The sequence below is a fragment of the Myodes glareolus genome, chromosome 5, assembly GCF_982192425.1.
Source record: "Myodes glareolus chromosome 5, mMyoGla1.1, whole genome shotgun sequence".
Classification (NCBI taxonomy): Eukaryota; Metazoa; Chordata; class Mammalia; order Rodentia; family Cricetidae; genus Myodes; species Myodes glareolus.
Window position 1 is genome coordinate 26,554,152 of NC_142030.1, and position 16,323 is coordinate 26,570,474.

The 16,323-nt window shown below is 44.0% G+C and overlaps 1 protein-coding gene across 3 annotated transcripts in view; it reads right to left on the bottom strand.

The window, feature by feature from the left end:
* Positions 1 to 14,845, bottom strand: part of Rft1 (RFT1 glycolipid translocator homolog) — a 47,721-nt gene extending 32,876 nt beyond the window's left edge. For 2 of the 3 annotated variants that reach the window (XM_048421163.3, XM_085687759.2), the window contains exons 1-6: positions 14,734 to 14,845; positions 10,304 to 10,389; positions 8,449 to 8,565; positions 7,291 to 7,480; positions 5,840 to 5,941; positions 1,557 to 1,694 (exon numbers count right to left, since the gene is read on the bottom strand). In XM_048421163.3, coding sequence (XP_048277120.3) covers positions 1,557 to 1,694; positions 5,840 to 5,941; positions 7,291 to 7,480; positions 8,449 to 8,565; positions 10,304 to 10,389; positions 14,734 to 14,796 — 696 coding nt within the window. In that variant the 5' untranslated portion in view covers positions 14,797 to 14,845. The remainder of the gene's footprint in view (positions 1 to 1,556; positions 1,695 to 5,839; positions 5,942 to 7,290; positions 7,481 to 8,448; positions 8,566 to 10,303; positions 10,390 to 14,733) is intronic. The other variant, XM_048421164.3, reaches the window with a different exon arrangement.
* Between the last annotated feature and the right edge of the window lie 1,478 nt (positions 14,846 to 16,323).

Sequence of the window (16,323 nt, forward strand, 5' to 3'; positions counted from 1 at the left end):
ACAACAGTGGGCACTGGAGAACAGGGTAGCAGAGGGACTCTTCGAACCTGCAGTCCTAACGATCTACACCCACAGAGGAGGAGACGCAATGGTCGCCAACTGTCCCTGACTCAGGTTTGCTAGAAGCAGCTGATGAGTATGGCCTGCTCCTTGTTAACACCTGAGAACACATCTGGCTCTGACACAGACTCTGGTCCTTCTTAAAGAGCTGTATAATGAGACTCCATAAATCCTGAGACTATTTTCACGTGTTTGGCTACCTCTTCACGTAATGGCAGGGATACCCTTCTACTAAAAGCGAACAAGCAAACACGTGCTGAGAAAAAGGCATATGCTCAAAAAGGAGCAAGTGGGTCTGAGGAAAGGCTGTGGTGTACTGTCCCACAAGATGCTTTGGCTCCAGGCCGGCCAGAAGCACTGACCCTGGAGCTGGAAAATACACGGCAAACAGCCCAAGAGTGAAAGAGCTGAGTGGAACAAGGCTGTGCTTCATCCCCACATGCCAGCACCCAGTCCTCTCATTTGGTCTGATGGGAAAGCAGTCATGTGAAATGCTGGCCTCACGCCAAGATTCAAAACAAAACAAAAGTGATCATGAGCTAGACATGGTGTCTTTCCTGTCTTTCACACAGGCACTCAGAAGGCTGAGGCAGCAGGACTGCAAGTGAGAGGCTCGTATTGCAAGTGAGAGGCTCGTATGGGATAAAAAGCAAAAGTTTAGGAAGCTGGAGAGATGGCTCAGAGGTTAAGAGCATTGCCTACTCTTCCAAAGGTCCTGAATTCAATTCCCAGGACATGAGCCACATGGTGGCTCACAACCATCTGTAATGAGATCTGGCGCCCTCTTCTGGCCTGCAGGCAGACACACAGACAGAATATTGTATAAGTAATAAATAAATACTTTTTTTTAAAAAAAGTAAAACTTTGTCTCAAAAGGGTCCAAAAACAAACAAACAAACAAACAAACAAAATAACCACTGGGAGTTATTTGGGCATTCTCAGAATTCTGAACTGCCTCTGCCAGAGGTCAGCACAGACTAAAGGAAAAGGCAGAGATGCAAGTGGAACACGGGGAACTTGGTTCCCTGCAGGCTCCTAACTTCACTCCACCCTCATCTCGGGCAGGTACTTTATGTGCTCAATCTCTGAAATACAAAGAGTCACAATGTCAGCCTTCAGGTTGGTACACCCACTGGCTGAGTACATGAAGCACTTACAGGGCCTAGCATAGTTTTTCCTCTCCCAGGAGCAGGTCTGTCTCTGGGGAGACACTGCTAAGTGCGATATTTGTGGGCAGAAGTGCGAGAGCCATCCAGAGGCCAGGGATGTTCAACATTCTGCAGTGCAAACCACAGTCCCTACACCAAAGAGCATCCTGCCCCAAAATGACCAGTGCTAAGATTTGGAAATCCTCACCTGGTATGTGGCAAGGACTCACTCAATAAATACAACTGCAAAGTTATCTTCCTATTATAATAAGCCAGTGCAGTTTCCTTATCTCAAGGCCAACCATCACCTGTGAATTAAATGATAAGAGATAAAAATGCATTACTCACTCTGCTTCTTCTAATAGTGGGCAACAGTTGTGTTATTCTGGAGACAGGAAGAGTTAGTTCCTTGGCTGATTCTGGGGAATGCAGTAATTTTATTATATAAATCACATAGCAGAGCACCAGAACAGCAGTATACAAAAGCTGAAACAAGAAAATGAAGGGTTGAAATGAAATTGTTTTGTTACAGGCATAATTACAACAGAACTATAAATATTCTCTTCAAGGTAAATAGAACTCGTAATTAACCGCACTTTCCAAAGAGCAGCACAGCACTGAACGCAGGTCAGCTCCACTGCAGCACCTTCATGCACAGGCTCACAGCACTTCACTTGCTGGAGAACTGAATCACAGTGGCAGATGCCGCTAGCTCAGATCCAGCAACGTCAGGTACCCACCCAGCAAACTGTGGCTCCAGGTGCCCTCACTGTGCTGATAGTCAAGAATCTGCCATCATTTAGAACTGGCTTTTCCATAACCGTGGAACCTGTGCTATTTCTGATTACAATGGAATTGGGCTACTGGCTCTCTCCTCTGGCAGGGTGACAGCGGATTCAAGCTGCAGGAGGAAAAGGTGGGGTTGTAAGAAGGTCTACCTCACCCTCCACCCATCTGGGACAAAAGAATCAATTCTGGTCAGAAGTGGGCCATCCAGCTTTTGTTTGCACGTTGAAAATGAGTATCCAAAAGGGCCCCTTCACAGGCTCCCTTCTGCCCTCCTTCCCTTCTGAGAATGGCAGCGCACCCTAGCTCAAGACCTGGGGCCACTAACTCCCTCTTTCTACTTGCCTGCACCAAGGAAACGCCGGTCAGAAGGCATGTGGCAGGGAAAAAGAGGAGCCGTGGTTGGTAGGCTGCCTCCTATGCGCTCTACTCTCAGCCATACATAAGGCCTGTCCACCAGCCTTCAGGCCTCAAGCCCTTAAAAGACAAGCAGTGTGGCTGTGAGCCACAGCAGCCAATACCCATGTGCTCTTCTGTGATAAGTGCACTTTTCCACCGCGCCTCGATTTTCTGCTGAGTGGAGTTTTGGGGAACAGTGGCAAGCTGAAGGCCGGGTACCACAGCCACAGGACCCTCCCTACTGTTTCCATAAGGACAAAGTCACATGATAAAAGTTACTGTTTTAACTATGGGATTCAGTGGCTTGTAGTATACTTATATTGCTATAAAACCATCAAGGTATCACCACTATCTAATTCCTTAATATTTTCATCACCTCAAAACAAATTATGGACCCTTCAAGCAGTTACTGCTCATTCCCCATCATTTAGCAACTGCTAATTTGCTGTGTCTGTGGACCTGCCTATCCTGACATGAAACATCAAGGGCAACATATAATTGGCCGACTACTTCTTCCACTTAGTATATTTTCAAGGTTTACCTCCATCTTAGAATAGATCAGTAGTTGTCTGTTCTTATCACTGACCTCTGGCTGTCCTGGGACTCTGAAGACCAGGCTGGCCCCAAATTTACATGGCTCCTCCTGCCTCTGCCTCCAGAGTGCTGTGATTACATGTAGGCCATCATGCACGGAAGTTCTTAGAACTGAATAACATTCCATTACATGGACACACCAAATTTGCTTACCCAGTTCAGTGGTTAATGGGCACTTGGGTGTGTCTACCTTTTGGTCACTATGAACAGTGTGAACATTCTCTTTGCTGTGCATACTTGAGAGTGGAAGTGCTAGGTCATATGATAGAGCTGTTTAACTCTTAGAGGCACTGTCATACTGCGTTTCACGGCAGCTGCATTCCTTATGTGTAGGCAGAGATGTACTAGTTTCAACTTCTCCACGACCTTGCCTACATTTGTTAGTCTATACCCAATAAAAATAATACCCGCCCTAGTAAGAAGTGATAAAAGTGTGCTTATTGTAGAATATTATTTTCCAGTGTGTAGCTTTTGTTTATGCTGCATTTGATTAACTGTGAAGCTGTGACTCTTTGCCTGTCTGAGACACCTGACGGTCCTGATAAAGAGCTAAACGGCCAATAGCGAGGCAGGGGCAAGGACAGGCAGGGCTGGCAGGCAGAGAGGATAAGTAGAAGGAGGAATCTAAGAGCAGTGAGAACGAGCAGCAGGAGAACAAGGAGAGGAGGACATCAGGGGCCAACCACCCCCCTACACAGCAAGCCACAGAGAAAGAAGCAAGGAAAGGTGTACAGAAATAGGGAAGATAAAAGCTCAGAGACAAAAGGTAATCAGGATAATTTAAGAAAAGCTGGCAAGAAACAAACCAAGCTAAGACTGAGGAATTATACATGAGAATAAGTCTCCATGTGTGATTTATCTGGGAGCTGGATGGTGGGTCCCTCAAAAAGCCAAAAGGGTAAAAATCACATATTTGTTTGTTCATTTTTAGTCAGATTTTCTCTATGTAGCCCAGGTTGTTATGAAACTCACAAGGTAGACCAGGTTGGCCTTGAACTCCCAGAAGTCTGCCTGCTTCTGCCTGCCCAGTGCTGGATTTAAAGGTCAGGACAGGCCCTCACTATGGTTTTGGTTTGCATTTCCCTAATAATTATTGATCCTAAACATTTTTCCATGTGCTAATTGTCCATTTATTTTATATATTCTTTAGAAAAATGTCTGTTTAAGTTCTTTGCCCAGTATTTATCTGAGTGGCTTATCCTCATTGTCAGGTATAAGTATTCCTTATTTACTCTGAGGGGAGTTTCACAGGCAATTCAAGGAAGACCTGGGATGCAGGTTTGACAAGGGGACTCTCAGTGCCCGGGCAAGGCTCACCTGTTGCTCTGCAATGTCACTGCATCTGTTACACATCTGTCAGTGACTGTCCTGTGTCTCACTGTATGCAAACAAATGCCTTCAGTTTCCTTTGCTGAACTAAGACCCTATCACGGATAGGAGCTGTGCATTAGAAACACATAGTGCCAAGTGCCTTTCCCACAGTAAGAGCGGATCACATTGGGTGTTCCTGAGGCCTTCTAGCCTACTAGAGAGAACGCATAAAAACAAGGATAATGACAAAAACTATAGCTCTACGTCCAATAAGACAAGGGAAAAATAACCACAGATAATTTCTCTAAACTATGTATCTCTTTTCAAATTGCTTTGTGGGCAATGTTCATTCTTAATTAATTTTAAATCTAATTAGCTTGTGTTCCATAAAAAATCTGTAGTTTTCAGAGGACATAGGAAAGAACGTCAAATAAATCATTACTAAATCATTTGCCTTCTCAAACACTAATAGAAACTACAAACTAGAAATCCAGGCATGGAAGTTCATGTCTCTAATCTCAGGAGTTTTGAGGCTCACTTAGGAGCACTGCCGTAAGTTCAAGGTCAGGCTGGACCACAGTGTGAAACTGTCTCCAAAACAAAAACCACAAACAAAACTAAAACACAGGAAACCTACAAAATGAAGCCAGGAAAATTGTGAGTGCAAGATTACACAGGAAGACAACAATACCCTTTCTCCAAAATAAAAACAAAAACAAAAGCAAGCAAACAAACAAACAAACAAAAAAACCCAAAAACCCAAAACCAAAACAAACCCTGCAAACCACTTCACACATCTTTCGATGCCTGGTAAACATCTGATCTTAGGCTTCATTCTGTTTACTTTCATCTTCTTATTTATTTAGGTCTTTGAGACAAGGTTTCTCTGTGTAGTTTTGAACTCTAGTAGGCACTGAGCTTGTAGACATGAGCCTGCCCCACCTCTTGAGTGCTGGGATTAAAGGTGTGACCCCATGATCACTTTAGGCTTCTTTTTCACACTTCTTTCACTCCAGCACAATCTCTGTCAGAGCTGGAGCTACAGACCACAGCTAAAATACAAGATGGGCGAAAATTGCTAAACCTGAGAATGGACTTGCTTGGACTTGAGTCATTCACTCTGCATTATGCGAGATTTCAGTCTAAGTTTCCTCCTATTCTGCCAACAGCTGACTGAAATTCTAGGAAAATAATACACATACAATTCGATTCCTACCCCACCCTCTTGTTCCCCACACACACACTCCTCCATTAGACTATGAGACAATCACATACCAGTTTGATATGGGCCTGCCCACAGAATGTCTAAAAGGAGTTTTTGATGCCAGACAACTGGAAAGTATGACCCTCCCCAGGTCCCTAGGGACACTAGTGGTGCCACTGTGTGAAACAGGATGGATATAGCAGCTGGAGAAGTGGTGGCAAGCCAAAATTCTGGAGTTTCCAACTATTCCCACAAGCATGAATACTGTGAACATAAACACGTGCGAGTGGGAACCAGGTGAGAAAACAGACGATGTCGAGTAAAGCATGGGTCTCACCTGTGCCAGAGAAAAAATGTACAGACCCCAGTGAGGCAACCACAGCACAAGGAAAGCCGTCAGGACACTCCGGAAGATGACGGCCATGCTCTCAGCAAGGACCTGCACACAGAGAGGATATATAAAAAGTCACAACACACACAAAACTCAGCATGGTGGTTACCCTGGTAGAGAGGATGGAGCATGTTTAGACATAAGCATCCACAGTAATGCTTTATTTCTTGGGATAGGTGAGCAGTTCACTCATCTTTAGTATGCTATGCATTAAGATATAATACATATATATGCTACTATGCATTAAATAATGTCTTTTAAAAGAGGAAAAGAAACAGCAATGTTAGCATACAACTAAACAAGATCACTAAAAAAATTTGAAATATTTTATAGAGCTGAGTTTTAATTCTAATGATTATCTTCCTTATTACAAAATTGGCTTTTCACTTATACTACAGAGAGGTAATCCCCCTGCTGTGTGTATGTGTATGACCAATGCGTACCTACAAGTATATATATGTATAGCAGGTGCACAGGCGTGGGCAGGGCACATAGGGGCCAGTGATCAAGGTCAGGTGTCTCCCTCTATGGCCCTCCACCTTATATGTTTTGAGACAGGGTCTCTCATTGGACCTGAAGCTCAGTGATTGGCTAGGCTGGCTGGCCAGCAGGACCAGGATCCTCCTGTCTCTGCCCCACAGTGCTGGGGTTACAGGTATAGTTTATAATATGGGTCCAGGGATAGTAACTCAGGTTCTCATGTCTTGAAGAGCAAGCACTTTGCTGACTAAACCATCTCCCTAGCACCCACTTGTCTTTGAGATAAAATCCTGCAATGTAACACGGACGAGCCTTGAACACACCATCCTGCTTCAGTCTCTGGAGTACTGGGATCGCTTGTGTTCACCTCATTACTCAATTGTCAGGAACAAACTCTAGCACAGCCCATCTGATAAATTCAAAATAATAAATTTATCATGTTACCCTTTTACAATTAGTCCTCTACTATCAAATCTAGAAAAATCATTCTTTCCTATAAAGTTTTTTAAAAAATATCACACACCTGGAGGTTGGAGAGATGTCTCAGAAGTTAAATGCACTAACTTCTCTTCCAAAGGACCCGGGTCCAGTTCCCTGGACACATATAGTGGCTCGCATCTGTCTATAATTCCAGTTCCAGATCTAATCCCCTCTTCTGGCCTCCAGAAGAACCAGGCACCCAGCTAGTGCAAAACACCCAGACACATAAAATGAAGTAAAAAAGTAGATAGACTGCACTTCCAGACATGGTGGCGACACCTTTAATCCCAGCACTTGTAGGCACAGGCAGGATCTCTGTCGATTCCAGGCAGTCAGGGCTACACAGTGAGACCCTGTCTCAAAAACAGTCAGTAATGACTAAAACCCCACACTTTCTCTTACTGCCCACGTTTCCTGTTCACAAGAGGGTCACCAACCTTGAGCTTAACAAACAAGTGTGCTTGTGCCAAGACCCAGAGAGGCTCTCCCAGAAGCTCCAGCACCGCCGAGAGACCGAAGAGCACCACCCCAGCTCCGTAGTGGGGCACCACATTTGGATCGGGCACTTCAAGCAACTGCAGCCAGACCCAGCCCAAGAGCAAGGACCAAAATAGACCCAGGGGGACACTAGAAGAATAGAAAAGATGTTTTTAATACACAATGTTTTGTCTTAAGTATAAAAACACATTAAAATAACAACATTGAATGAAAGCAACCGTCATCATAAAAACAATCTCCACAATAAGAAGCTGTTAGCGGGGAGTAGAGACATCACCTACCTGCCTGGCACTATGACTGACCCCTTCATCTCATGGGCACTCCACAGTGATCCTCAGTCATTATCCCCACTTAGAAGGAAACTGAGGCTGAAAGGGACCTGTGATTTGGCCAAGAACAAACACAGGACCCAATCGTGATCTAACGCCAAAACCTACACTACACCCACTGGTTTAGACTATGTCAAGGAGAAAAGTTTTCAGAAAAGCCTGTTTGTTGCCTATGATTAGAATGGCTGGCAGACATTATACATCTTGCACCCCAAATAACCAATAGTCCCCAGCATGGCACCCATTTCATGTGTGTATCACAGGGCACACAGTTGGCAGTCATCTTGTCAATCAAATGGACACTTGCCAGCTCTTCTGACAGGCACTTCTGTGAGGCAACAGTTATGCAAGAGTAGCATTGGGAAACACCTCTGCCACCGGCCTCCTGGCGTGGATATAACTAAAGAAACCATTTTAATTTTCAACTGACATACTTGGTCTATAAGAATGTTCTAAAGCATGGAAGAAAGGTGTAAAGAAGCCTTACCAGACTTTTTAACACCAAAAAAGTAGTTGCTAAAAGCAAAAAAAAAAAAAAACAGGGCAAAAAAGATTAGGAATAAAAAAAGTGGAGCAGGAAGCCAGGAGCCCTACCGGGACTAGAGAGGAGACCAACTAAGCAGTATCTCCAACCGGACTCCCTTCCTTCTGCTACAACTAGAGCCCAAAACCCAGTTTGAAGACAGCTGTGGGCAGGCTCTGTCATTTCACTAGGCAGTCTTGGCATGTGTGTTCTTAAAACTCGTCATTTGCTAAAGCACAACTCACGTTAGCCACAGGAGGTTGAGGGTCTGACTCCAGTCCCGCTGAGTACCGCCACTCAGACAGGCTCTTCGGAAGGCCTCCCTGGCCAGGAAGACGGTCGTTGAGTAAAGAAGGGTTAGTCTACAAAGCAAACGTAGAAATTGGTAAGGCCTCCAGGCTAGTTTTTAATTTTTTTATTGAAAGACTCTTTGAGATTTTCTAGTAAACAAAACAAAAAAAGTCATTGGTCATAAACCAATGGTGAGCCTGGTAGCTCAAACTTGTGATCCCAACTATATGGGAAGCTGAGACAGGAAGACAAGTTCAAGGCCTACTGGGCTACAGAATGAGTTCAAGGCCAGCCTGAACAACTTAGAGAGACCCTATCTCAAAATAAAAAGTAAAAAGGAGACTAGGGATGTGGCTCAGTGGTTCAGCACTTGCCGTGTATGTGTAGAGCACCTCAGAAAAGACAAACTCCCAAACCAAATCTGTGGTATATCCCACACCACAGATGGGGATATAGAGCACAAAGTCTCTTACAAGACCCCCCACCAATCTGATCCACATGGCAATCAGCGTTAGGACCCACACAAGGTACACTTGACTGTGTGTGCCTACAGCTACATCTGAGACAGAAAGTGTTGCAGTGACCTGAGAGACTGCAGCCCTATGGCTGTGGGCAGAGGTGTGGTCCTTGTCATAAAAAGGAAAAGACAAGCTTATCAGCCCACTAGCAAGGGGACCTCTGTGAAATCAGCAGAGGTTCCATCACACGGAGGTGCTAGCCAAAGAGTTTTAGGGCAAACAGCAATGCAGCAGCCATTAGATGCTGCTGCAACCTCCACTCAGTAGGATTTGCCTGAGTTCCTTGCAGGTGGCCAGCACCTGGGTCAGTCTTCCTGTACCCAGAGAAAAGCAGCTGTCAAGGTGCATCCTGCTCCCCAGTAGCCCACCCACATTGCAGAAGAGCCAAAGCCACACAAACAGTGAAGATGTCAGGGCAGGCAACTGACAATCTGGAGAAGAATGCCCGAGAGAAACCTCTGATTCCACTTCCTTTCTGCTTTTCAAATGCGTATCTCAACAACTCCTCTCTGCTTCAGCTCAGTCTCAGGACTCTATGAACCTCACCAAGTACAAAACTAAGCTTGAGAACTGTCATTAGGCTCTTTGAAAAACGCCATAAGCGTTTGGTTGGTAAATACCAGGAAATTCTGTATGGAACATACTGTTGTCTTGTTTATCAGAAGATGAAGAAACACCCGAGAAGCTGAGCAATTCCAAGGACATCATTTCATTTGTCTTTTTGTCACTTGTGAAGACAAAATAAGTGTGGGTGTCCTGAGCAGAGAAGAAACAAGCTGGGTCTAAGACAGAACACGTTCGTTTTCCACAGAATCAATCGCAAGGATTCAGGCTCTGATCCCAGCTACCCTATCCCAACTCTAAAAGCACTGAGGCGGAGGCGAAGGGGGCTGGCTGTTCCAGCCCTGCAATTATGAAGCACATCCTCACGAACTGCAGAACTCTTGCTTCCCGTGTTGTGTCAGCAGGACAAGAACACTGGATTATACCTGAGACAAGGTTTGCAATGAGTTACTCCCACTCTCTCCTGGCTTCTGAGAGCAGAGAACCCGGAAGAGCTGGGGGAGAAATGTGCATTTGGAGGTTGCTAATGGAAACCCTGCATGGGTCCATTAAACACAGCAGGACCGTTCATCCCCCACCCTGCACTTCTCTTCAGCCCACTGCTAAAACACACGACTACTGGGAAAGGTATGGTTCTAAAATCTGAGGGTGGCACATGGGTACAGTCTGAAAAAAACTGTGATTCGTGACGAGAGTTGCGGACAGCGCCAGGGTGCTTTCCTCTTACCTGACATTAACTATGCCCACGATCTCCTTTGACAGGAAGCGAAGGATAAATGCATTCAAGACAAAGGTGATTAATCGAAACAATACCTGTAAGAAAATACAGATGAGTTATGTTTAGAGTGTTGACTTCACTGAAAGGATGTCTGTGGAGCTGTCCTTCCCAATGTGATGTGACATCACATGGCAGCTCTGCCATGGAGACTCATCTCTAAGACACTTATCTCACTTGGTTTCTGTAAACTGTAATTCCTTAGAGGCTCTTGCCATCCTAAGCAGGGAGCAAAGAATCCAGGAAGGAATGTGAGAGTCTCCCTTATTTACTAAGGAGATAGAGAGGCCAGGCCGATTCAGTCTTCAGACTCAAAGTGAAGGTGACAGAGCGAGAACTGCAATAGTGGTTCACATTTATTCAGGGCCCTAGCTAAACCTCCAGACACATCCAGCCTACAGCCAATGGGCCACTTGCGTCCCAGATAGTTATGGAGGACACCCAACACATTTCTGGATGACAATATCAAAAGACTAGACATGCCCAAATCCTATTTAGAAACTGAACACACTAAAGCAAGAGGCCGCAGAGTATGGTAGGCTCACGAAAAATCTGGGATCTAATTTCTTCTTCTCTGCCTGGCAATATCTAGGGATTCCTGGGATATTTAATCTCTTTAAAATTTGATTTCCTTATTTATACAGGAAACACTATGTTTATTGAATACTTACCCCTTTCCAGAAAGGAGTTGATGCATCTTTTAAATAACAATTGTAGTAATAAGATAACATGAAATGGGAATGGGAAAACAGCATCTAGCTATTGTCATTTAACACAGACACATCCTAAGACTTTCAAATCTGTCCACTAAAGAAAAGCACCCAAGAGCTAGGCAGGGCAGTGGTGGCGCCTGCCTTTAATCCTAGCACCGGAGAGACAGAGGCAGATGAATCTCTGAGTTTGAGGCCAGTTTGGTCTACAGGGCAAGTTCCAGGACAGACAGCCAAGGCTACACAGAGAAACTCTGTCCTGAAAAGCCAAAAATAAACAAACAAACAAACAAACAAACAAACAAAGAAGAAAGCCATCTAAATAAAGAGTCCTTCCCATGAGATATAGGAAAACAAGAACCTGCAATTAAATGGGGCTCCCAAATGGAGCTGCTAAACAGGATGCAAGTCTCACTCGCTCTCTCCTCCCCATCACAAATGACAAGTCACTTCAGTGTTAAGCATGCTCAAGGTTACCCATAGAAGATTCCATCAGTGGAGACTAGAGGACTACCATGGTCTGAAAATGTCTGGGCCATTAACACTCTAGGCCATTCTTAAAGTGCTACCAGTGTCAAGAATATCACCATGTTTATGGAGTCAGTCATAGGTGATCTTCTCTATCTGACAGAAGCTCTGAAGCCTCTCAGAAACACGTAGGTTCATGTATACATGCCAAACTCTGCACTCAGTGCTGGTGGTGGGGAACCAATTCGTAGCCTAATAAAGTATCAGCTGAGTCTCAACCCATCACTTAGCTTTAAATGCATGCATCATCTTCTAATTTTTACAAGCTTCAACTTCCTCTGTCAAATGAGGCTAAATATCTCATAAGGTTGATTACAAGACTAAAATAAGATTATAGAAGTGAAAGCATTTTTAATGTATAAAGGCAATAAAAACATAATATGGTCACTAGCTCAAATTAAGACTTACAAATTACATAATAAAATGCTGCTGCAAAGCTACCGTAAGTATCAGCATTATAACTTAAGGAAGCATAAAGGACTGAACTAAAACAATCAAAGAATTATTCAAAAAATCCATATATACAATTATAAAGCCCACCATCTTATACAATAATAAACACTGATTACAAATTGTACATTTAAAAAGTTATTATTGTCCAAGACACTTAAAGTCTTAAGTCATATCAGTATCTTCTAATTGTTCTGAATAAAGGTTTGGTCTAATAACTCCTGATAAACCTAAGAAGGGTTCCTAGAGCTACCCTGTGCTTTAAGGCCACCAAGTGGTCCTTATTAGCAACATAACCTCTACTTACTTTCATAAAGGACTTTACATTTATAAAAGCTTTTACATTTATTAATTATTTGACCCTTAAAAACAACCAAGCAGGCTAGTCATGGTGATACAAACCTTTAATCCCAGCATTCACAAAGCAGAACAGGCAAACCTATTGAGTTTGAGACCAGCCTGGTCTACCTAGAGAATTCTCATCCAGCCAGGGCTAAATAGATCATGTCGAAAGCAAAACAGCAAAAGCCAGCCAGAGCTGAGAACATAGCTCGGTGATAAAACACTTGCTTAGAACATGTAGAGCTCTAGGTTCAACTCTCAACACCAAACAACAACCAGGCAAATGTGCCACAAACAAAACTCAGAAAGAAAGGGTCTGCCTAAGAACAAACAGCAAACAGGTGAATTCTATGGTTAAGTCATTTGACTCCGACTCCTGCGTGTCTTCTATAACCTGTTTCTTTTTCTCTGGAAAAATTAACTCTATGTATAACACACTGAAGTCACATATATTGTGAAGTAGGAAAACAAAGAACTAGACAAACGGAGTTAAACCGAGTGACCAGCACTCATTAAGCACACACCATGTGCAAAGCGCTTTTCTCTATCCTATATCTGTATTACCTTATTTCATCCCTACACTGCCGTTCACAAACTTATTACACTTAAGAAAAGTAGCTAGCATTGGTAAGTACCACGTAATGTGCCAGAACATAACAGGATTTTATCTAATCTTCCTAATGGCCCTGTGAGGCTGTATTTCTGTTCTCAATGAGGACGCTCTTGGATGGTGGCGCCTGCCTGTTATCTCAGCACTTTGTAAACAGAGAAGCAAGAGTATCGAGAATTCAAGACCAGCCTGGACTACAAAGCAATACCTTTTCTCAAGAAATAAAAAGAAAGTAAAAAATTAAAATGCCAGGAGTGGTGTGGCACACGCCTATAAACCCAGCACTCAGAAGGCAGAGGCAGAACAGACTTTCAAGTTCAAGGCCAGCCTGGTCTACACTGTGAGCTCTAGGACAGTCAGGGAGGCACAGAGAGACCCTGTTTCAAAAACAAATAAACAAACAAAAAACCCAAATGACTGATGCTCAAAAAAGCCAAGCAATTTTTTTTTTTTTACTTTAGTTTTCTTTTTCTTCTTCTTTTTTTTCCACTCGGCCCTACCTCCTGAGTGCTGGGATTAAAGACCACCACACACACACCTAAGCCAAGTAATTCTTATCTTAAAAGCAGCCCTCTGGGGCTGGAGAGATGGCTCAGTGGTTAAGAGCATTGCCTGCTCTTCCAAAGATCCTGAGTTCAATTCCCAGCAACCACATGGTGGCTCACAACCATCTGTAATGAGGTCTGGTGCCCTCTTCTGGCCTGCAGACATACATACAGACAGAATGTTGTATACATAATAATAAAATAAATAAATATTTAAAAAAAAAAAAGCAGTCCTCTAACCTGTCTAACTCAGCCAGGTTCTCTCTCCTAACCTCTTAGTGCCTAAGATAATGGTGAAGGGTGATTCTGGGCTTCTGTGCAATTGGATTGACAAGTTGGAGAGTGAGGGCAGTGGGAAAAATGAGGAACTTGACTTAGAAAAACTGACTAATCCGTCAGAAAGAATCTTTATATACCATTCGGATCAGTGGTTCTCACCTTCCTAACGCAACGACCTTTTAATATAGTTCCTCATGTTGTAGTGACCTCCCCCAACCATAAAATTATTTTCGTAGCTACTTCAAAATTGTAATCTTGTTACTGTTATGAATCCTAATGCAAATATTCTTTTAAGATAGCGGTTTGCCAAAGGGTTCACAACCCATTGGTTGACATCTGGGGGGGAAAAAGGGGCAAAAATGTCTGTCAAAGACACACAGAAGAGGCAGTTTAAAATACAGGTGCTGTGCTAAGTGTGCTTATTCAAATGATCCCAAGCAATACTTGCAAATTGCTTTCTGAATTAGATACTATTACTCTCATTCTGTCAATAAGTAGCTAAGGCTAGGGGGCTGAAGTGATTTATCCTGGGTCACGCATCAAGTACTGCCTGAACCCAGATCCCTGTCTTAGCTATGCCTTATGGTCTCTCTAAACAGTGCGAATCAGCGTTGCTGAAAGGTGTTTGATAACCAAGAATGGAACACACAGGAAATGAACCCCTTAAAGTAAGATACTTGGGCCGAAGTAGCCTCTGTCTCTCCTATTGGATTAAACTGTGTCCTATGGCTACATGGAAATGCAATCTTCAGAAAGAAAATGACAAGTTTGCAGTCATTCCGCCAAGAGTCCGACCGCGGTCTTCTGACTCCTAACCCGGCGCCCCTCCCTGCCGCCGTGGACTCCCAGGGAACCGGGTAGCGCGGGGAAATCAGGACAGCTTCCCCGCGAGGTGCTGAAGTTGGCGCAGCAGAGTACCTGCAGCAGGAGACTCGAGGAGGCCAGTCGGGCTGCCTGGCCCAGCACCTCCTGGCTACCCATAGCCTCAGTGCCACCGCTCAGAGGAGAAACCGCGCCTTCCGCCCGCTCAGTCGCGGGAAGATGACGTCACGAACAGGCGCGCTCCTGATTGGGGGCATTGACGCGGGGGCGGGTCGCAAGAAGCTGCGTGCCCAAACTTCTTGTGAGGCTGTGTCTTAGTCGCTTTTTGCTTTTGTTTTGGTTTGGTTTTTCCTTCCTTTTCTTTCCTTCTTTCTTTCTTTCTTTCCTTCTTTCTTTCTTTCTTTCTTTCTTTCTTTCTTCCTTCCTTCCTTCCTTCCTTCCTTCCTTTCTTTTTTTTTTTTACTTTCCTTTTCTTTCTTTTTGTTATTATTGTTGTTTTGAGAGTATGTTTAACTTTGGACCCTTGTAGTCCATGTTGGCTTAGAACTTGCAGCGGGAACCCAGGCCCAACTGCTGTCTTTTGGTTTTTTTGTTTGTTTGTTTGTTTTTTGTCTTTTGGTTGATTTGTTTTGTTTTTTTGTTTTTTCCTTTCTATAGGATTTCGTTATGTAGCTTTGGCTAGCCAGGAACTCGATATGTAGACCAAGCTTGCTTCTAACTCAGTGATCCACCTACCTCTGCCTCCCAAGTACAGGGATTCCAGCTCTTATTTGAAATAAGGTCTTGCTGTGTGGCCAAGGCTGGCCTAGAATTCACTTACAGAGTCTAAGATGGCCTTGAACTCCTGATCCTCCTCTCTCGAGCTCCCAGGTGTTGAGAATACAGGAATAGACCACCACACCAAGCTGGCATCTTCTTTGTTGAGTTTTGTTTTTCTAATTAAATATTTCTTTATTTTTGTATAGTGTAGGTGTGTGTATATCAGAGAACAACTCTCAGTAGTCAGTTATATCCACCATTGCATGGGTTCTGGGATCAAACTCAGATTGGCAAGCAAACGGCTGACCCAATTTTGTGGCCTGCTTATGTCCTTCCCTGCCCCACTTCCTAGTACTGGGGCTTGGACCTAGGATTTCATGTGTGCAAGGCAAGTGCTCTACCGCAATGATTACAGTTCTTGCGCTCTTCTTTTATGAGTGCATGTCTCTTGTAAATAAATCAAATACTGTGCCAGTCTTGGAAGGTGGCATCATAGGGTGAGAGCGCTTACTTAACACTCACGGAACTCTAGGTTCAATCCCAGCACCACATGTTCCTACCCTGGTGGTGTATACCTGAAATCCAGCACTCAGGGTGAAGGCTGGAGGATCAGAAGTTCAAGGTTACCCTTAATCAGTCTACGATACAGAAGACCCCATCTCCAGACAAAGCAAAGAAAGACAAACAATGGTGTTGGGGACAAAGCACTCAGCAGAGACTCATTAGCTGGACTCTGGCCATCGGCTCTCAGATAAATACAGTCACAGCACCCTTTCCCAGTTAGACTGGACAGGACTTCTCCCCATTTTACAGAGGAAGAAATGGAGACGGAAAGTTAGATACAGCATTTTCATGTATGTAATTTTGTAGAAATCTTCCCAAAGCTCTGATGCTTGGACCCCATTGTCAGAGTGAAGGAAAGGAAGC